Source organism: Tamandua tetradactyla, chromosome 24, assembly GCF_023851605.1.
Source record: "Tamandua tetradactyla isolate mTamTet1 chromosome 24, mTamTet1.pri, whole genome shotgun sequence".
NCBI classification, from domain to species: Eukaryota; Metazoa; Chordata; class Mammalia; order Pilosa; family Myrmecophagidae; genus Tamandua; species Tamandua tetradactyla.
The window spans coordinates 47,293,477-47,316,788 of record NC_135350.1 but is presented as its reverse complement, the minus strand read 5'-3'; the positions used below and the strand labels follow the sequence as shown (position 1 = coordinate 47,316,788).

At 35.3% G+C, this 23,312-nt stretch overlaps 1 protein-coding gene and 1 non-coding gene across 4 annotated transcripts in view; one reads left to right on the top strand and one right to left on the bottom strand.

Moving 5' to 3' along the window:
• Window positions 1-23,312, top strand: part of CFAP299 (cilia and flagella associated protein 299) — an 857,410-nt gene that overhangs the window by 689,189 nt on the left and 144,909 nt on the right. For all 3 annotated transcript variants that reach the window (XM_077143042.1, XM_077143040.1, XM_077143041.1), the window contains exon 4: window positions 1,457-1,599. In XM_077143042.1, coding sequence (XP_076999157.1) covers window positions 1,457-1,599 — 143 coding nt within the window. The remainder of the gene's footprint in view (window positions 1-1,456; window positions 1,600-23,312) is intronic.
• LOC143668662 (U6 spliceosomal RNA) lies at window positions 13,094-13,198 on the bottom strand. The gene has a single exon (XR_013168527.1). It is a non-coding gene; the product is annotated as a U6 spliceosomal RNA (small nuclear RNA).

Here is a 23,312-nt window from a genome sequence, read left to right as displayed (position 1 = left end):
ATTTGCATTTCCTTGTTTTTACTAGGGCTTTGTTCCAGCTGTCCTATTGCCTTATGAATCCTATTCCAGATCTTTACCTGAATTACTCCCCTCAACTTGCAGATTTTGGCTTAAATGTCGCTTCCTCAAGGCCTTCTTTGATGACTCTATCAGAAGGAGACTTCACCACCACCAGTTCTTTATCTAGTCAGTCGTGCTCTTTATATGCTTTATGCATTTATCACTCAATGAAACATTTTCTTTCCTTTTTCATATTTATTTTCTGCATCCCCTCAATGGAACATAAGTTCTGAGAAGTCAGGGCCTTGACAGTGCTGCTTATCACTGTATCCTTGGCATGTACAACAGTGCTTAAAACTAAGTAGATACTCAGTGATGTGTGTGAAGGAATTAACATGAATGAGAAATATGTCAAAATTGCCACTTGTTTAATTTTGACCTATGAAGTTCATTTTGTACAGGTATTTTTTGGTACTTATGGTAATAAGATAAAGGGACCTCACTGAGTTCTCTATAACAGAAAGAACTTAGGAATTCAAATGGGAAAAGAATGCAGTGATTAGAAGAACAGACACATGAGCCTCAGTTTATATCTGGTTTTGCCACTTATTAGCCATAAGATATTTAGTTAGTTACTTATCTCTATTCCTCAGTGTCATCGGTTTGCTAGGCTTCTATCACAAATACCACAGAATGGTTTACAAAAGGTTAACTGAATGGGTTGACTAAAAAAAGAAGATAGGAATTTATTGTCTCCTTGTTTCAGATGTTGGTAGACTTGTTTCCTTCCAGTGTCAGTAGCATTCTGGTGAGCTAGCGATCTTTAGCATTCCTTGACTTTCCTGTCACATAGCAATGACCTCTCCTTTCCCTTCTGGGCTCCAGCTGAATTTCAGCTTCAGCCTCCTATCCATGGCTTTCTCTTTGTAAAGATTAAGACCCGTCTGAACCAGTTGGTTATACCTTAACTAAAATTCACATCTTCAAAAGATCCTATTTACAATGGATTCATATCCACAGGAATGGGATTAAGATTAAGAAAAATTTTTTTTCTGGAATACATAACTCAATCTGGCACACCCAGTTTCTTTATCTATAAAATGTCAACAAAAAGAAAATATTATGATTGGGAGAAGGGGAAACAAGTTAACATATGAGAAAAATTGAAATAATATCTGCCCCAAGGAAACACTCTTTAAGAATTACCTATTGATATTGTTATATAAGCATGTTATAAATGTACCTTATGCTCAGTTAACCTTTTGTAAGTTTCTTCACCTATCAGGAGAAAATAATAATACCTATTCACAAAACCACTGGGAGGATGAAATGTAAAGCACTTGGAATAGGGCCTGGCATGCATAACACTCAATAACTGTAGCTCTTACTATTGTTTATAATTTTCTTGTGTGTTTTATTTATTTATTCTCTCCATTCTTTGTTTCCTGTGTTCCAGTCTGTGATCTTTATTCGTGACAAAAATGTTCATGGGCAGGAGGTGTCAGGATACATTGACTATGCCCACAGACTGAAGACTGAAGATTTTGAAGTCTACTTTAGTGGGAAAAAAAGATTTCTTCCAAGGTCCACAGATCTGAGGTAAATTGTACACTCAGTTTTTCATACCTTCAATAAGAGATGCTCCTTCAGAGGCAAGGATGGAGGATTTTTAATTTATTTTCTACATTGTGCCTAGAATTCTAATGTAACTATAGTAGGAATGTGCTAAGACTGGTTATGAATTAAAATATTAATGACTTTTAAAACAGAAAATGAGCGTAGATGCATGTTTCCTTTAATAGCCTGCAGAAAAGAACTCTTCAAAGGCAAGATAACAAGTAAATTTTCAACAACATTCCTTTTAAATGATAAATAAAGCCCATAAATTGCTAACCTCCTAAGACTTATCTGCTTAGAAGTCTTTGCCTAAAGCATCTGCCTGAAGTAGTTTGTCTCAATTTCCTCCCACTTTTTTTGACTGCTGGCCAAGGCACAGGCCTGTCTGGCCAGCTCCACAGCATTTCCTCTCTCATCACTTTCCTAGTCTCCAATGCTTTCCCACCCATCGTTCTTTTTACTATTGATTCCTTACCCTTTCTTCTGGAATTCTCATTCCTACACATAGGGTCTATCTACAGTGTTAATCAATTCACAGACTGATCCTTTTACCCCTTTCTGAACTTTTTCTTCTCACGCTTATTACAGAATCCAAATGTAAAAGCACATTCGGCTTTGACTATCCACTATTGTATCCAGATCATTACTTGACATTGGTAGCAACACTATCCTCCTTGGAGGTCGCTGCCATCCCCTGTCTATCCTCATTGCTATCATCAAAAGACTTCCTAATCCCTTACTCCTTTAATGGAATCACTCCTTTTACTATCCAACCTAGACATATGTCAAGTCATTTAACTTGCTCCTTGCAATAATAGCCACTCACCGTGTCTTCTTTGTTTGTCTGCCCTACTAACCCCTAAAAGTAGACGGATCCAGATATCCCTTTCATTGTACCTGCAGCTGGAACACTGAACACTGCTAAAGGAAATCTTAGAAAATTTCACAAGGGTGCAGATGACTGCTGCTACTAATGTGTGGTCTTCAACTTCAACTGGGCCTTTTGTTCCCCTCAAGCACTGTATTATGTGCTCTTTCTCAACTCCTATTTCAAACATTCCCCCAACCAAATGATATTCTAAAGCTTTGCCACCCTCTAAAATCTCTTTTACCCAACTGCTGACCCCTCCCAATATATGATTTGCCTCATGTTTCACAGAGAACATTGGTTCTAAAGTAACAAGGCATTTATCAACCAGTGCCTTTCTTAGAGAACTACTCTGATTATTTCTCGTCATAATTCCATTCTGGCATCCCTTGGCCCCTCAGCCTACCATTTACATACATTCAGAACTGGTCTGCTCTGTAACTGACCCTTGAAATTCCACTATCACATCTTGTCCTTCATCCCTCCTCTTACAGGGCCAACTTACTTCAAATTTGGACACATTCACCCAACACAGCAAAGCTCAAGCTTCCATAAAAACCATGAGAGAATATTTGCCATATAAGTGATTAAAGGTTTCCTGGTGACATATCTGAAACAAAATAGGTCTGACTCTAGGTGTCTTTCCTCTCTGCCCCAAGAAATAGTTTTCTCATTGAAAAGACGTTCTTTTTGACTAAAGGAAATACTACTCCATATATACATTTACTTTCACAGTGCAATTTTTTGGAGTCCATATTGATTTTTTTTTTATTAAAGAAGTTATAGATTTACAGACCAAACATGCACAAAATATAGGATTCCCATACACTACTCAACCACCAACAACATGCATTGGTGTAGAATATTTGTACCATTTTATGATAGCACATTTGATTATTGTATTATTAATTAAAGTCCATGGTTTAAGTTAGGGTTCACTGTTTATGTGATGTAGTTCCATGGATCTTAAAAAAATTATTCTGATACCATGTCTACAATCTGACATTTCCCCTTACAATCATATTCAGATATATATTCGATGCTGTTAATTGTGTTCACAAAGTTGTGCTACCATTTCTATCATTCCAAATAGGAATTCTTTACATTATAAGCCTTAACTTCCTAGTCCTTGTTCCCACCTTATCCCCTGGTAACCTATATTCTAGATTCTGACTCTATGAGTTGAGTAGATTTTAGGAATTTTTAAATTTATTTTGCATATTAATTGCTCCCTTGCCTGTTATATGTATTGAAATTTATCACTGTTGGTACATAATTCTCCTTTTCCTTTCTTTACGTTGATTTCTGATGGCCAGAATTTCTAATTTTCATTAATCTTTTCCTCTATGGTTTAAAGTTTTTCTGTTTTGTTTAATATATTCCTACTTCTCTGGGGTCATTAAGATATATTCTGAGAGAATGTTGCAATCTTACTTTTTTAAAAATAACTTTAATCCACCTAGAATTAATGTTGTATCTGGTGGTTAGGTAATGGTCCACTTTTTGTATTTTGTGGTTATTTCCATAAGAAAAATCATTTGTCCTAGCAACATTTATTGAAACCCTTCTCCCTATCTGCAACACCATTTCTGTCATAAATCAAGTCCCATATATGTTGTGGGTTATTTCCGAGTTCACTCTTCACTTTTATTGTTCTCTCCCTGAAATAATAGCATCTTGCTTATTTTTTATAAATTTGTTTTCAATAAAGCATGAATTATTTCTGTCTAGAACTTCATCAGAGGTATCTTTAGAGTCCACATTTCTGCCAATAGTCTCTTCAAAGCATTCTAGGCCTTCTCGATCAAGCTCCTCACAACTCTTCCTAAATCTTCCCTTTATCCATTTAAAAAACCAATCCAACATGTTTGATATTTGCAAACCACAGCAGCACCCCAGTTTTCTGGTACTAAAATCTTCTAGTTTGCTAGATGCTGGAATGCAATATATCAGAAATGTAATGGCTTTTCAAAAGGGGAATTTAATAAGTTGCTAGTTTAAAGTTCTAAGGCTGTGAAAAATGTCCAAATTAAAGCAAGGATATAGAAACATCCAATCTAACACATCCAGGAAAGATACCTTGTTTCCAGAAGGCCAATGAAGTTCAGGGTTTCTCTCTACTGGAAAGTCGCATGGCAAACATGGTGATGTTTGCTGGCTTTCACCCCAAGCTTCTTGTTTGATGAAGTTTCCCCAGAGAAGTATTCTTTCTTCATCTCCAAAAGTCTCTGGCGATGTGGGCTCTCTGCTTCATGGTTCTTTCAAAAATGCTTGCTTCTTTGAGAGGATTTCAGCAAACTAATTAAGACCCACATGGAATGGATGGAGTCACATCTCCCTCTATTCAAAAGTTAATACCCACAATTGGGCTAGTCACATCTCCCCAAAGATAATCTAATCAAGTTTCCAGCATACAGTGCTGAATGGGTTTAAAACAAATGGCTGCCTCCACAAGATGGATCACGATGAAGACTTGGTTTTTCTCTGGTGCATAAATCCTTTCAAACTAGCACAGTTTATGTAGCCCCATATTTCTTCTATTCAGAACTAAAGCCAACCAACAAAGACTTAATAAAGATTTCATTAGGTCCCTTTCTATTTTCGCACATTTTGGAATGCAATTTTATTCTGAGGGTGTAGGAAGAGACATTTTTATGATTAGAATATTGTCTTAAATTTTTATCATGGAAAATATAAACATCAACAGAGAACTGCAATGAAATGCAGCAGTGAAAAGACTCCTGAGAGCTTGATAATATTATTCATTCAGATTCTGTCTTGACCATGTCTTTAAGATTCAATACCTTCTGCTAATCATGCTTGTGAATAACTAATATAAATGAACAGCAATTTACAATTTACCAAGTGCATTCACAGTTCCCCAAAACAACATCTGATATAGGTATGACCAGCACTTTTGTTTTACCATCTGAGAGGAAAAAATAGGGTAAACCAGTTCTGAATTTCATAAGCTAAACAGAGACAGAGCAAGAACAAGGTTTTGGCTATTTGGTTCCTAATTCAGCTTTCATCTCCCTAGCTCTATTCTGAATTGAAGCTTTTATATCCCTAGGACTGTTGCACAACATAGAAGTTTTGAGTTATATTCTGCCCCACATTTAGTTTCTAACATTTTCAAGTCTAAGTGTTTGTTGAATAAAGATCTAAGGTCTACCACTGGAGCTTCAAAAATCCCTAGACTGGATAGTCAGGAGGAAATGAAAAAGTTCTTTGTTTCCATTTGGATATTCCCCTAGCTATTCATATACTTGATCACAGAATGCCCCTAACTGCTAGAGCTTTGAGAGATATTACTGTCAAATGTCCTTCACAATCCAGTTGTCTGTTTTATTAAAAATGTTTAAAGTTTCAAAACCACTGAAGTTAAAATTATAGTTTTGCTTATGTTGTACTTAAGTGCATTCTTATGAAAGCATTCTAGTTCTAAAGTGTTAAAAAATATATGAACAAATGACCACAGTACTTCTGCAAATAGCATTAAAAATATTGCCTATTTTAAAAGTTACTGTTGCTGCAAATTCAAATTCTAATGAACCATTAGAATAACAGCTTAGTATCTTCAACAGACATTTTCTAAACCTGAAAGAGGAGGGAACATTTTGGGTGAAAAAGGATGCTGATCCAAGGTGACCTGTTAGTACCTAGAGCCACTTGATACTTACAGTGGTGTCAATGGACTAGCAACATTGTTATCACCTGGAAGCCTGTTAAAAGTGAAACATCTTAAGTTCATCTCCATTCACAGAATCAGAATCTTCATTTTAACATGATCTCCCAAGTGTCCGTGTGTGTATTAAAGATGGGCATGCATTCTCTAGACTCATGCTGCCCAATACTTGGCCACTAGCCACATATGAGTACTGAGCACTTAAGTGCTTAGGTATTTGAGTTTGTGACTTCCATTTTAAATGATCAGTGTAGAATTTTTAGAAGTCACATTTGCTGTGAGTTCAGTCCTGGTCTTCTTTGCCCCACCATTATAAATGGGTTTAATTTCAGCTCTATCTCTCTCAGGCTGTCCCATAACTTTGTAGTTAATAAGACTGGACCAAGCCAAGTCAGTCTTCGATGATTACTATGATGACAAAAATTAACTTGAGTAATTCCTGTATGTGAAGGCTGTATTAATCATTTTACCTAGTCTTTACAACAATCTTATAGGCTACAGATTATTTTTTACATTTTTAACATTCAAAGAGACTGCATCGTTGAAGTATTCAATGGTTTAACCAAAGTAAGACGAAAACACATATAAACTGGCAATTAGAAATCCAGGACCAAACAGACATGTGCAGAGGCCTTAAATAACAGACTTTTTATTAATACACTATTCTACTTAGACTTTGTCATGAAAAGATGTTATTTTCCTTTTGAATTCATATTCATATCCCAGGCATTGTCAGGTCATATATTTCTTTGGCAGGTATGTATCTCACTTGACAGTTCCCAATTTGGGATTGTTTTTCAGAGCCTTGAGCAATCTTGCTGTCCACAGTTAAGACTGGGGAATTCTGGCCATCCTGCATTCACCCTTGCCACTTCCTCTTCTCATTGTACTTGGCAGAAACCAGCACTTTGTACTTAGCCAGGCCTTTATTTTCAGTCACTGTGAGTAAGAATTGCAGGGCCCCACAGCTTTGTGTGTGGAAGAACTTTGGACAGAGCTAAAACTGGTCTTTAATTGTGGCTTCGGCCTAAAAGTGTTTAAGGAAAACTTGGCCTTAGCTTGTTGAACCTCAGTTACGTCCCAGGATACTTTTAGAATCTATTCATTTCCTCTGAACCGTGGTTCACATAATTTTTATAATATCTATTTGGAATATTTTATAAATAAAATTTAATTTTCCAATATTTAGTGAATAATTTCTCTATATTCCATACCAAACAGTAAATACTATCTGTCATAGAAAGTTAAGGATGTAGAAATGAGTTTCTAAAAGCTATATTCAGATGGATCTTTTTCTGCCTGTCTATGAAACTCAAGTATATGAAGACTGATATACCAAATCAAGAAGATCCTACCAAATCTTCCTGAAATATCCATCTACATCATTCAATGGTAGAATTTCATCCAGACCCTGCTTTGTTCATTGATTTCAAAAATAAAGGATTTCTTCCAGGTCCTGTTTTATTCACTGCTTCAGGAAGGGGGCAGGATGAGATGGTGGCATAACGAGATGTGGAATTTAGTTACTGCCCCAGGGCAATCAGTAAATTAGCCAGGAACTGCCCAGACCAACTGTTTGGGGACTTTCATGACCAGACACAAATCATACACCATACTGGAATGAGTGGAATGGCTAAGATCCCATATAGAATTGTGAGTTTCCCAAGCCTTAGAGGAGCTCACAAGCCCCTCCTCTACTGGATGGCAGGCTATCTCAAAATCGGTTCCCTGAGGGAAAAAGCATCCCTCTCTACTAGGAGCAAGGAATTTAGCTCAACCAAGCTCTAGTTGCAGAATTAATTAACAAATTCAGACTGCTGAATATAAGCTCCAAGCATGGATAAACGTGAAACAGGCAAAAAAGGAACCCAGAGTTTTCACCCCAGCAGAGAGGGGGCAGGGCTTATGAAAAGAAAAACAAAAACAGAGACTTTTTAAATAGGAAGAGCTGAAAATACTGGGAAAGGGGCACATAGAATCAGATAGCAACTCCAGCTCTTTTTTTGGAAAGGACTGGGGTCCTGCTCTTTCCCTCTCTCTGCTTTTTATTTTTATTTTTTTTAACATCCTAATAGTCCATTAAATAGAACTGCAGACATTCTAAGTCTTCAGTGCTACCCAAAGCAAAGGCAGAATTTACTTATGTCTGAGAGACAAAGTAACTGGTCAGGTGTAGGAGATAATTACCTAAAGGGCATATCTTTAAGTAGTCTCTACTGGGAGCAAGGGAAGATATCTCAGCCAAGCTCCACTTGTGGTTTTAATCCCAGCAAGGAGGAGGCTGGGCTGACAGACAAAAAAATAAAAGAAATAAAAAAGAATAAAGGTGGAGGATTCTAAAGTGAGCTGAGCTCAGAGTACTGGAAATGACAGCACATAGAGCCAGATTCAAACTCTGACTCTTGACTGGCAACACTTTGGGGCTGGGGACTGGTTCAGAAAAGGGATTTATTTATTCTTTTCTAAAACTATTCTAAGTAGCTTATTAGAGAAAACATCAAGCATTTTCAATTGTCAGCGGTACTCAGGCAAGGATTAAGTTAAGATAGGTCCTTCAGACAAAGTAATGAGTCACGTGGGGATGGTAATTTCCTGAGGGAGGTAGCATCCCCAAGAAAATTGGGGGGTTAAGCCCAGCTCAAGTGTTGGTCCTCCTTCAGATAATTCAGGACTCAGGGGCCAGAAAAAAGAAACAACCTTCTATCTCAGGATCCCAACACAACCACATCCCTGGCAGGAAGAATCTAGTGAGAAGTAAAGACACTGCATCACTTTATAGTGGTAGAGAGCAGTGGGCTTACAAGTGCCACTTTCTGGGCAGAGTAGTACAGAGTCAAGATGCTTCATAGGAAGGTCTGACAACCTGCTGAGTCTCACCCTCAGGGAAACTTGCTACTGATTATACCCTCATCCTGAGACCTGGGACTGTTTGGTCAAGGAATATCTGACCAGGGATAATCAAATCTGGGGAGACCCTCCTCAACACAAACACTCCATATAGGGAGGGCAAGAATCAGAAAAACAAGAGCCAAAAAATTCTGATGAGTTAAAAAGAAGCTATGCTAGAGATCTAGAATAAGTTCAACTGAACAACAAATAATAGATAGAGAACAATGCCATCCAACAAGAAAACCCTTGGCAAAAAAGTGAAAACAATAAAGTAATAAACTAATCAAGGAAATCAGATGCCTACACACAAGAAAGAAATTATAAGTCATACTAGGAAAAACAAAGACATTGCTCAGTCAAAAGAATAAGCTCACATTTCAAACAAGATAATGAAGTTGAAACAACTAAAGAAGGATGTTGAAGCAGACATGCAAATTCACATATAAATCAAATCAATGAGTTGAGGGAAGATATGTCAAAAGAGATGAAGGATGTAAAGAAGACATTGGGAGAACATGAAAAACAACACAAAAGTGAAAAAACAAATGGCAGAACTTATGGGAATGAAAGGCACAATAGAAGAGATAAAAGATAAAATGGAGACCTATAATAGCAGATTTGAAAGGGCAGAAGAAAGGATTAGTGAACTAAAGGCAGGATATCTGAAATCCCACACACAAAAGAACAGATTGGGAAAATATGAGCAGGGTCTGAGAAAACTGAATGAAAAGATGATGCAAATGAATATATGTTTCATGGGTGTCCCAGAAGAAAAAGAGAAGGAAAAAGGGACAAAAAGAATAATGGAGGAAATAATCACTGAAAATTTTCCAACTATTATGAAAGATATAAAATTAAAGATCTAAGAAACAGCATACCCCAAACACCATAGATCTGAATAGACCTACTCCAAGATACTTACTAAACAGATTGTCAGATATCAAAGACAAAGAATTCTTAAAGCAGAAAAACTAAGTGTGTATCTCTCAGCTGAAACCACAATGGTAAGAAGGCAGTGTATGCTATATTTAAGATACTGAAAAAGAAAAACTGCCAACCAAGAATTCTATATCCAGCAACTCTCCTTCAAAAATGAGGGAGAGTTTAAAATATTTTCAAATAGATACTGAGAGTGTTTGTGAATAAGAGACATGTTCCACAAGAAACAGGAAAGGGAGAATTATAGGCAGGTAGGAAAAGACAGTAGAGAGAAGTTTGAAGAAGAGTGTAGAAATGAAGCCTGTCATAACTCATGAAGCATGAAAACACATGGACAAAACTTGAGGACATTATATTGAGTGAAATTAGCCAGAAACAAAAGGAGAAATACTATCTGGTCTTGCTAATATAAACTAGAATTAATGAGTGAACTTTGAGAATTAAAGTTGGGAACACAGGTTTCCAGGATATAGGAAGAGGGTAGTGATCAGGCATTTGATGCTGAAAGAGTACAGAATGTTGAACAGGAATGATGATATAGATCCAGAAATGGATAGCACAGTATTACCTGATGGTAGCACAATATTGTAAGTACACTGAACAAAAAAGCCTTCCTCTTTACGTTTGAAAGAGGAAGGCTTGGGTCATGTGTGACACTGGAAGGAAAGATAGAAGATAAGGACAGGAACTGTATAACTTAATGAAACCTAGAGTGAACAATGATGGTGATTAAATGTGCAAATAAATGAATGCTTTTACATGAGGCAGAACAAATGAATGTCGACATTGCAAAGTGTTGAAAGTGGGGTGGTATATGGAAAAAAATACAATCAATATAAATCAGAGTCTATAGTTAACAGTAACATTGTAATATTCTTCCAGTAAATGTTACAAAGGCAATATGCCAAAGCTAAATGTCAGAAAAGGAGAAGGTATGACATTCTTGATGTTGGTGTTTTTTCTTATTTTATTTTTTAGTTATTTTAATGTTTTGTTCTTCATTTATCTGTTTTCTTCCTCTTCCTTTTTCTTTACAGAAGAAAGGGAAATGTCCTCACATATACTGTTGTGGTGAATGCATACTAAGTGATTATACCAGGAAAAGTTTATTGTACTTAAGATAGATTATATGATATGTGAATAAAACTGTTTAACAAATAAGCAAAAAGATATGAAAACTGGAAAAAAAGGTTCACCAAGGAATATACTTTTTCCCTGCCCACTGTTGGTAAAGGACTAGAATGATGCAGCCTATCTGGAGGGCAGTATGATAGCTCCATAGGAGGCTAAGGCTGAAAGGGGGGACATGAATGGACATTTTCACGTGGGTGTTTTATGGTGGCAGTATTCAAAATTTGCAATAGATGGAAGTGGCTTAAGGGGACATTGACTGATGCATGGTGGTCTATACATACAATGGAATATTGAATGGCTGCAAGAAGGAATGAGGTTGTGAGGCATGCAACTAAGTGAATGGACCTTGAGGACGTATGTTGAGTGAAATAAGCCTGAAACAAAAAGACAGACATTATAATACCTCACTATTATGGACTAACTATAATGTGCAAACTCTGAGAATTAAATGAAGAGCATAGATTATAAGGGGAAGGCTTATTGTAAACATTCCTAGATTGTATGCTCTTAGAGCAATTATACCTATTCCTGTGTTGTAACTGTTATTTCTAAATTCTGAGATGCTGAGCTCTTTGTGTATAACCTAGTCAGTCCCTGGAACTTTGTGTATCTCTGTGACACCTAATATTCAGAGCTAGAGTTCTTCAGCTATGAAAGTCAGCATTACCCCTTATACCAACTGTTAAAAAAAAAACTGAAGGGCAGACAATGGTGGCTTAATGACAGAGTTCTCACCTGCCATGCCAGAGACCCAGGTTCAGTTTCTGGTGCCTTCCCAGGAAAAAAAAAAAAAAAAAAAAAACTAAAAAGGAGATCAGACTTCAGTTAGAAATATGAATGAAACAGATCTGATTAGGACTAAGGTAAATCAGACTAAATTTTATTCATTAAATAGATATCCATTTTTAGTTTTTAATGGGTTAAAATAACTAAGCTGCTGTTGAACTGTATTCCAGTAGCTTTGATTATAGTGTGACTGTGTGATTGTGTAAACCTTGTGGCTGACACTCCTTTTATCCGGTGTATGGACAGATGAGTTAAAAATTAGGACAACAAATTTAAAAATAATAGGGGCGGATAAGGGCATGGAATGGTTTGGGTGTTCTTTTCACTTTTATTTTTATTTTTCTTATACATTTTTTTTGAATAATGAAAATGTTCAAAAATTGTAGTGATGAGTGCACAACTATATGATGATACTGTGAACCATTGATTGTACACTTTGGATAATTACATGGTATGTGAATATATCTCAATAAAATTGCATTAAAAAAATAATAAACCAGAATCCCAGAGCAATCATATGGTCTCTTTAATTGTCTGGAATGTGCTTCCTTGAAAATTATGTCTCTGGGTAAACCTTAAGTGAATAATTAGAGTTCTGAGACAGCCTTAAGCTTATTGAGAACACTGACTTTGGTTAAGGCAGGATTACTTTTTATGCAAGATTTTTTACAATATCTTTATATTGTTAAAAAAAAAAGCTTTAAAAACAGTACAATGACTCGTCAACACACTCATACCTTTATTTAACAATTGTTAATGTTTTTCCAAATGTACTTCCACTCTCCTTTTATATATGTAAATTGTGCATGTGTGTGTGACACATTTGAAAGTAGTTTGCACATTTCATATTTCAGCTCTAAGTTCTTTACCATTTATTTTCCAAGAATAAGGACACTCTCCTACATAATTCAATACCATTATCATACCTAAGAAAGTTTATTATTATTTCCTGTTACCATCTAATATCCAGCTCATTTTAAAATTTTGCTAATTGTTCCAATAATATGTTTTATAGCTAGTTTTGAGAACCATGATCCAATCAATGTTTATAGATTGCATGGCTCACATCTCTTGACTCTCTTTTAATCTCAAACAGCACCACCATCCCTTTCCTGTTAAAAGGGATAAAAAAAAGATTTTTTTTATCCTTGGTCATGACACTGACTTTTTTTTTAAATATGGAATGCTTAATGAATTCACATGTCATACTTGCACAGGGGTCATGCTAATCTTCTCTGTGTCATTCCAATTTTAGAATATGTGCTGCCAAAGAGAACATGACACTGACTTTTTTAAATTTTTTTTTTTTAAGAGATCATTTTATTAGTTTTTGCTTGTTTGTTTGTTTTTTACATGGGCTGGGGCCGGGAATCGAACCGGGGTCCTCCGGCATAGCAGGCAAGCACTCTTGCCCGCTGAGCCACCGCGGCCCGCCCGACACTGACTTTTTAAAGTGATAATGCCAGTTGTCTTTTAGATGACCCCATATTCTGCCTTCTGTATTTGTTGATTGCTTCCTTGTCCTATCATTTGACTTGTTTCTCTTATCTCTGCATTTGCTTTAACCTGGGAGAGAACTCCAAAAACTTGATTGTATTTTATGTAAATTTTTTTTTTTAGCAAGACTTCTCTACTGGTGAGTTATATCACATTGCATTATATTAGGAGTCACGTTGTCTTATTAGTAGTGTTGCTCAGTTTGACCCTTCCTTAAAGAATAATTGCTCTATCTTTCCTCTAAAACAGCATATTTTCCTTCCTTTTGGCAAAAATTTTATAGTAGCTAAACTAACATGAACTAATAATTATTTATTTATATATAATTATTTCCTGTCTATAAACTCTTTTCAAAAGAAAGGTTTTTAGTAGCAAATTAACCTTGCTACTGTGTTTTTCAGTTAATTGTCAAAAATAGAAGAAAGATATTTTCTAAAACAGCATTCAAATAGAAATAAAATTATAGTCTAGAGCTAACAGGAATTATGGAGAACTTCCAGTGTGCCAATGAACTGTGCACAAATTCATGGAGCTTAAAACAATTTTCCTAGAAAAACTATCATATCAGAGACATAGCTGATCTCATCTCACAAAATTCCAAACCCATCATTTCCATGGAAAATTAATTTTGTTATATGTGTTAGAGAGAAAATTAAAGACTTCAAATAAATGTCCCTATTTTTCTACAATTTCCCTGACTCAGGTGTTATGATGGCCATTCCATTTAGGTTGATGAAAGAAATAGCAATGCCCCTTTATCACCTTCTTTCAGGTACCATAACTATGACCAGGATGGAATACAAAAGTAAGGTAGCATGATGCTTCAGGGAATATATCTTTCTGGGATAAAAGGCAGTATCAATTCCTACACTTGGAGTTACATATAAGTTAATATATTGCAGGTAGATTTTGTTCAAAAGTCAAACATCCATAACTTGGGGAACACTAGAAATCTCGTGATGATTAGAAATCTAAGGATGCTTGAGTCTAAATCCCACAAATGAGTAGAGGATCAGTTAGCTTGCTTAAGGACAAAAGCATAGATGTAACAGAAGTGGGGCTAGATCACACTTTTCCTAACTTCTAGTCCCTATTCTTTTAAGACTCCAGTATGCTGTATATTAATCTATCATTTATATATATGACTTGAATATGCTTTTTTTGCTTTACTTCATTTTATTTTTAAAATAGTACTAGTATAACCCAGGTAATAAGCAAAAACTAGCTCAGTTTTCCTAATTATAATTACATATCACTATAGCTGAGTCAACACACAAAAAAAGTGGAGAATAAAAGCATGAGGACTAAATCCAAATCTATCTATGATCCTTCCCATAGGGAAATTCTGAAGGCATTTTCAAGCTTCAAGAGTTTGGATTAATGTCTAGTAACACTGAATTCTACTTAAACACTTAAATATGAAAAAAATGTTAAGATTTAAGACAACAAAACTTTCCAGTATTAAATGAAAAATCCCCACAAACTTTTCCAGTTCTCTTCCACAGGTCTACCCACCTTTCCTCTTATACTTTGCTTCAATTACAGAGACTTCTCACTGCCTTCTAGATACATCATTCTGTTTCATAACCCTCTGCCAGAAGCACTTGTATCTACATCCTTGAGGACACACTTCAAGTGTGATCTCCTACTGCAAATGTCTTTAATTCCCTGAACTGAATTTACCAATGTTATTCCATAACATTTTGTCCATAGCTTTCCTTTACATCATTTAATAACATGATATTATCGTATTTTAATGTGAGCTCTTCAAAAACAGTTACAACCATGGTTTTGGAGGTTTGGCATACACACACATATACTTCCTCTCTCCTCAGAGAAAACCAGCAAAGAACTGATGCAAAACAAACAATGGAGATTTATGTATGAAATAAGAGATTTATTTATCTATTTATTAGATATTTATTGAATATCTTCTATATACCAAGTTCTAGGTCCGAAGATAGAACTTTTATCAACACAGAGGAAGCCTTTTCTCATACAGCTAATATTCAAGTAAAGGGAGACAGAAACAAACAAACAACAACAAATAAATCTATCTATCCATCTATTTGTGTAGGTGTGTGTATATGCTTATTTGTGCATGCCTGTTTATATGTATGCATGTGTATGTGTATGTATTAGTTCAGCTGATATAGATATATAGTGGCAGAGGAAGATAAGTGCTATGAAAAAAAAAGAAGGTAAACCAGGGTAGGCCATGGTGGCTCAGCAGGCAGAGTTCTCGCCTGCCATGCAGGAGACCCGGGTTCGATTCCTGGTGCCTGCCCATGTTAAAAAAGTAAACCAGAGATTTCTGGTTATTATTTTAATAGGGTAGCTATGGAACGTCTCACTCTTAAGCAGGCATTTGTATAAAGACATGAAGGAAACAGCCTTGGAGACACCAAAGGGAAAGCTTTCTAGGCAGAGAATGCAACAAGCCAGAGGCCCAACAGTAGTCAATGTGAAGAAAGGCAAGGAGACCATGACGGCTGCAGAGCAGTCACCAAGGGGAGTGCATTAGATGGCAGGGTCAGAGATCATGCACATAGGACCTTACAGGCCTTTGTAAGGACCTCTATTTTATTCTGAATGATGTGGGAAGCTACTGGAGAATTCTGAGCAAAGGACTGAAGTGACATGAATTAACTTCTTAAATGATCATGGTGTCAGCTGAATTGAGAGAACACTGTTGAGATAATAAAGATAAAAGCATGGAACTTCTAAGGCTTCTAGTTCCAAAATATCAGCTTTCTCAATGGCAGTACAATAATTTGTTTTCTGGTAACGGATGGTCTAGATCTGTGGTCTCAAACTTTAGCAAGCATCATATTCCTGGATCCCAATCACAGGGATTTTAATTCAGTCGATTTGGAATGGGGCCCAAGACTTTGTATTTTCAACAAGTTCCCAAATGATGTGGATGCTTCTGTAAGAATTACTAGTCTAGTAAGATGCTTCCTACTTTCCTCCATCAAATCTAGACAATGTAGTGATAACTGCAAGTCCTCTTCCTCATCTGCCTGTAGGTCTGCAGTTTTCTCTCATTAACCAGCTACCTTATGAATGAAAAGTATGAAAAAGAGAGAGTCAGTTGCCTCTGTATTGACTTTTAAATGCAGTAAACTTGCTCCTGGTCATATGTGACCCAAAGGATGCTTCAAGCTACCACTCTTCAGTAGAGTAGTTCTTCTCTACTCCTGTGGAAATGTGGAGAAATATTCTCATTTTTAAATGTGTTTTAGTCATATCTATACCCTTGTCACATTTTAGCTTAGGGTAGGGATGCATTTAAAAATCTATTACCTGAATAAGTGGAATTAAATGAACGATTTTTACTAAGAGAAAATTTTACTTAATTTTGGAAGATTTAATAATTGTAGGTTCTTATTTAAGGTTTTTAGCTTTTAAAGAGAAAGACATATTTTAGCATTGTGGACAGCAATTCACATAAAAAAGAAAAGTTATATATTACTTTTACTCACAATTGATACATATTTTTAGTAATCCTGTGTATCTGGCCCAATAATTTTGAAGTTGTCATGGCTATTAATACTATTGCAATTCTATTTTTAGCAATTTGTAAAACCAAATTGGTCTTACAAATGTTTAGGTAAAGACAGCAAAATGTGTGTCATTTTGTATTTTACTTACCCCTAGTTTTAGGAGTAAAATATCAGTCATCTTAAAAAAAAAAACACTAAATAATTCAGTTCAATTTTATGATCTGTTGATCTGAAAAAACTTGAGAAGAATAAAAGAGTTAATTATATCTTATCCTGGTCTACTTCAAAGATTTAACACCTAGTTCCAAGCACACTCAACTGAAGTAATGAAATCTAACTGCAGTTCTTCTTAGCATTCAAATTCGGGAGAGAAACAACAGAATTACATGCTATTTAGCTTTGGAAATGTTAGTAGGGAATATATGTTCAGTCTTGCACACACACACAAAGATAGTAAAGACTTGCTAACACATTAATAATCTGACTCATTTATGTTCTGCCACCCATAAATTTGTAAAGGCACAATAGAAAGAAAGCTAATTTGGTAACATGGATCTAAAGATATCTACCCCAACATTTTTATTCTTTAATCCTCAGAATTTTTACTTGCTATCAATATTTGCTTGATTATTTCTTTTTCATATTTCCCTTTGATTTTCTATTATCAGAATAAATATGATCCTGATAGGCCCTCAAGCTTTGTAATTCTGATCATGAATACACTTTACAATCTGGTAAAATGTGCATTAACTCTGTGCCAAAATTTAATGGAATGGAGTCATGGCATTTTCTTAAGTGGTTCAGCTACTTTGTCATAATAAAGAAAGCAATAAACAAGTTCAAACATGGAAAGGCAAGTCACTGGGAATGCCTACATTCTTTCTTATTAGTTCTCCTAATCTCCATCCACTGTATCCATCCAAGTAGAAGTCTGCAATGTCAAACCTTTGGTATTTTACAGTGTACGTTTTAGCCTAAAGGCCTTTGACTGTGATTCACTGCCAATAAAATGGACATAAACATAAAAGAAGGTAGGGAACGAGGAAGGAGAGGAGAGGATCAGATAAGAGAGGAGAGGAGAGGAGGTGAGGAAAGAAAAAAAAGGAAAAAAGAAGGAATTCTAATCCATTTAAATCAGAAAGAAAGAAGGAAAGAATTTAACCTGAAGTTTATTGAAATATCTCTAAATTAGTAAATCTTAACTATTTTCTTTGTGAATACATGAAATGGGTCAGTTTAAACAAGAATTATTGCTCTGGTTCTTCAACTCATATTGATTTAAGTCATTTTAAAGAAACTTGGAGGAAATATTCTGTAGAAGTTGGTTAATAAGCCAGCCCTTCAGTATATCAAAACAAATTAAGAAATTTTCTTAATTTGCTAGAAAACTCAGTTTTCTTTGTTTTTCAAATGCATATCTTCATGTTCTTTATAAATCTATGCCCTGTCACCACTAATTTTTAGTGAATATATATGCTTTGAAGAATGCAGAGCCAGATAACTGTTTGGTGTTTTTCTGTATTCAAGTTTTCTTGAATGCTTGCTCAAAAAAGAAAGAAAGAAAAATTTAGCAATGAAAACTGCCCCAAAGAGATTTTAGTCATTGTTTCTGAGAAAGCCATATAGGATTAGCCCATAGTTTAAACTTGCCTGGAGATGAAAATGAGATATATCTCATCTGGAAAGCAGCTGTGCAAAACCATGGAAGATAGTGGTAAAGAAAAACCACTATTAGGTAAAAAAAAAAAAAGCAACAGGAAGATGGTGAAAAGGGTGAAGGAATAAATTAGAATCCATTCAAACAAAACTTATTTGGATGATTGAGGAACAAAGTCTTTTCTTGCCAATTCAGTAAATATTTAATCTGGAGAAGCATACTTCCACATCTGGCTTATGTTTAAAATTGTAAATATTACCTTGTTAATTTTTTACTTCATTTTTATGTAAATTTAAATTTATTAATAAGGATGAAATAAAAATCAGTGGAGAGAAGTGGTATTAAATACTTCAAATGCTAGATACTTCAAAAAATATTCAAAATAGAAAATAATACTTGCTTTCTTACAAGTGCTTGTTAAAGTATCTAAAGAAGAAAACTGAAAATTTAGGAAATAATAAAAATTTATATTGTTTGAATATGAGTCACCTACTATATCAAATAATTTTTTAAAATTCCCCCAAATCTTAGCCAGAGTAATAGTTGTTTTTGGATATATACTTCACAACATGATTTTCAAAGAATGTGTACTCCATCTAAAAGAAAAAAGAAAAGAAGTGAAAAGGTTTCATTTACGTTTATTTGCATGAGGACGGTATTTTTAATATTTGTATACAAGAAAAACTAGTTCCAAATTGAATTATTCCTCTGTTTTCTGAGAGAGACTTCTACTCTTTAAGTCAGCCACACAAATTAACGTGTGGTTTCCCAGGGCTTCTGGCTCTTCTTTCCAGGGCTTAATAAAAAGTCAGGATATGTGTAAACCAAATAAGTTCACAAAAAGAAGAGAAATGGAATACATTGCAAGTCTGCCTACCTGGGAAGAGAAATAAGTGAAATTGAGCAGTAATTCCTCTCTGCTTCTGAGCATAATAATTAAGATAATAACTTACCTTTGTGAGTTTATAGCACATTTTCACAAACATTTTAGCAGTTTAATGTTCCTTCACCCATATGCTTTATTTCACCTATTAATTATAACACAATGACTCAATAATGAAATGTAATCTATTATTCTAGAAATGGTATGATAAAATAGCTACAAAGTTTTACAAGACACAAATTAAAGTGTGATTCATTAATCATTAGGGAAAGGGACAGGAAAGGCTGTTGTAAGAAAGTAATTCAGTTCTTCCTTGGAAAATGAATAGGAATCTGCTTAATAAGCAACAGAAGAGCAGGGTATTCCAAATATGATCAGAAGCATGAAAAAGCTTGGCAAGTATTAGGAGCAGTAATAAATTGGTACCTGTGTATCAATGCTAAACTCCTGGATAAATCATATTCTAGAAAAGAAAAGCTAGAAGGGAAGATAAGAAACATAGAGAAAGAACAAGGTGGGCTAGCCATGAATTCTTTAGGAAATATTTCAGAATGGTTTAGTTATTGCAGGAGAGAGTAAATTTTTCTAAAACTCTGCATCATGAAATTCCATATTAGCATTTACTTTGAGTGAGGCTCTGCTGACAGTGGGAATTCACAAAAAAGCAACTTCTCTTACCTTACATTTGGTAGATAAAATTTCAAGCACAAATGGATTAAATAAGGACATGAACAGTTCATAAAACCACTGGGAGTACTGAAGAAACAGAATCTAGATTAAGATTAAGCTTTCATAACAACTTCTGAAGCCACCCTGCAAAATGGAGCTCACGAAAGAACTACAGCCTTTATAGTAATCAAGAAACTATATTATCAGTAAGCCTCCACCATTGCTTACACTCCAGAAATAGATTGCATCTGCAACGAAAAGGAACGGCATAGCAGGAATCTTCAGACACACTTGACAGCTCTAGAACTTGCCTTTTCTGCCATCATCTGTTTGAACAAAATCACTCCTTATGTCTGTGTCTCTCCCCACGTTCATAGTATCAAATCAGTTTCTCATGTGAGTCCTTCTGACTGGTGAAAAACAAATCACACAGAAAAACCCAGGCAAAGTAGCCTTATAAAAATAGATTTTTACTTCCCACCTCTGCAGTACCTGAAGGCACATGAGAAAGGTATTCGAATGGGTACTATGCAAAACTGTCATGGTATCTGACAAAAATGATGAGTAAATTGAATAATCTACAAGTTTTAGTAAATAATTTCAAGGGAATGAGCAGAAGGCTAAGACTGAGATGCAGGCAGGAGCTACTCTAGACAACATGATCAAGGACACATTCCCTGAAGAGGAAGAAATTTAGGCTCGTTCCTAAAAGGAGAGAAGTGCTTCCTAACTTCTCATGTGAAGAGCAGCAAAAAAGATGAATTTAGGTAAAGAGCCACACAATGGGTGGTAGTTAAAGAACAAGGACTCTGGAGCCAACATGGGTTAAAAACTACTTCTACCCTGGTTTGCTTCATGATCTTGGGCAAATTATTCACACTCTATAACTTAGTACCCTTCGCTATTAAAGGGTGATAATAATACTTACCATGGAAAGCCATTTTAAGGATTATGTGAGTTAATATATGTGAAGCACCTAGACCAGAGACTGGCACATAGTAACAAAGTTTGTTATTAGTTTTGCAAAAGTTTTGAGTTACCTATGAAATGTATCTAGAGTTGAGAGGTCTGGATATGCAAATGTCAGTTAGTGCTGAAATTTCTGGGAAGCAATGTGACTAACTAGGGAAGAGAAGAGAAATAATGCGAGAACACGAAATTTTAGTTGTTGGAAAGACAGAAAGAACCAGAAAACTAAACTAAGGAAAGTACAATGAGGTAGGAAGAAAAGCAGAAGATAGTCATGCCATGAAATAGAAAAGAGAAAAGTAGGAAGTGGCCACCTGTTGGTTCCAAGTGAGTATTAAAAGATGTCCATTCTATCTGGAAACATGGAGAACAATGGGGATCTTTTTAATAATTTCAGTCAAGTGGAGATGATATCTGGTCAAGGGAAAACCATTTAATAGTGATTGAAAGGTGGCTTGGAGGTGGTGAAGGAGAGATAGCATGAATGGAACCAAATGTTTGAATAGAAAAGAAACAAAATGAAAGTGGAAAAATGTGTGTGTGTGTGTGTGTGTTGGGGATAGATAGGGATACATCTAATACATCTCTCATAGGACAGAGAGATAGAAACAGAGAAAGAGTTTTTAGGTTAGGAGCTATCGGAGGAACTGAGAAATCATTAATACCATTCCATACTATGGCATTCTAAATCAACTTTTATGTTTTTTTTTCTCTTATTCTCTTACATATATATATATATTTCATTTCCTATAACTATGTAATGAATATTATAGGGATAATATTAAGATAGGAGAGACAATTTCTGGTTGTATGTTCTAGGTTTAAAAAGCCTTGACTTTGGAATCAATCAAACTTCATTTCTAATTTGATTTCTGATTCTGGTTCTATCATCTTGGGCAAGTTTCTTGACCTCTATGACTCCTGATCTCATATATTATAAAAGTAGATAATAATACCTACTTCACTTGGTTGTTATTAAGAAGATTAATAAATAATTTCACTTAAGTACCTGGGATGAAAAGTAACCCATAGTAGATACTTAATATATTAAGGCACTTTTAATCATTGTAATAGGAAGGATTGTACACCAATGAATGGTGAATAAGAATGAGTGAGATAAAAAGAATTTATAAAGTCTAGCGAATACAAATTGTCATAGGTCATCTATAACAGGAACTATACTTCTCTGAGAAAAAAATTAGTAAGTCTTAGAATTTTAGTCCTGAAACTGGAAAATGTACAGCTTGTGAAGCATACAGCATAAATCATCACTATGGTAAACAACTAAGTACAAATCAGAGGACAAGGGAGCCCATTGAGGCATAGAAATCAGTGGAGAGTGGGTGGGAGGGGCAAAGAAAATATATCCAGCAAAGTATAAAACAATTTTAGCTATAGAATCTGTTCTTATAGCATCAGAATAAAGCATGCATACATGCACACTCATGTGAACATACATAGAATATTGAGCAATATTTTTCAAATACATTACTTTATCAAAGGGTTAAATTTTTAGCAGCTATCAGGGTCTGCCAGAAACATCATCTTCTCCCTTGAGTCAATCACCCAAGAATCAGCATAATGATATAATAGGTATTACCAGATACTCGAGGATCCTTCTGGTAGTTAGAAAAAAAAAAAAAGAACAGAAGTCATTTGCTCTCCTATCATGCAAGGTAGTTAATTTATTTTTTTTCAGAAAGCTATCTGTCTTCCATTTGTCAAATCTATGATGCATCCTAACCCTTAAGTATTGGCACAGGAATGTGACATCCTGTTTTGTCTAATTGAAACTTTAAAACAAATGGAAAGACCATCATTGTGCTTATTTTTCATCCCATTCCACTGTTTAGAATACCAGGTTTCTGGACTACAGATATAATCAATTTATCCTCTTGGCTGAATTACTGCAAGCAATTTGCCCACTCTCGCATTTCTTTTGGGTATGAACACCTAGTTTAGCTTGAATGTGACTAAAAGCTTAGGAAGTCTAAAATTTCCAAAGAGAACTCTAAATTAAATCATTTTTTTGAACTTTAGATTGGCTTTCATTTTTCTTCTTAAGAATTACCAACTGAGCTTCCGGAGAAGATGGCGGCTTAGTAAGACGCGCAGGTCTTAGTTCCTCCTCCAGAAAAGCAACTAAAGAAACAGAAACAATACGAAACAGCTCCCGGAGTCACGACAGAGACCAAAAAGACAGCGTACCC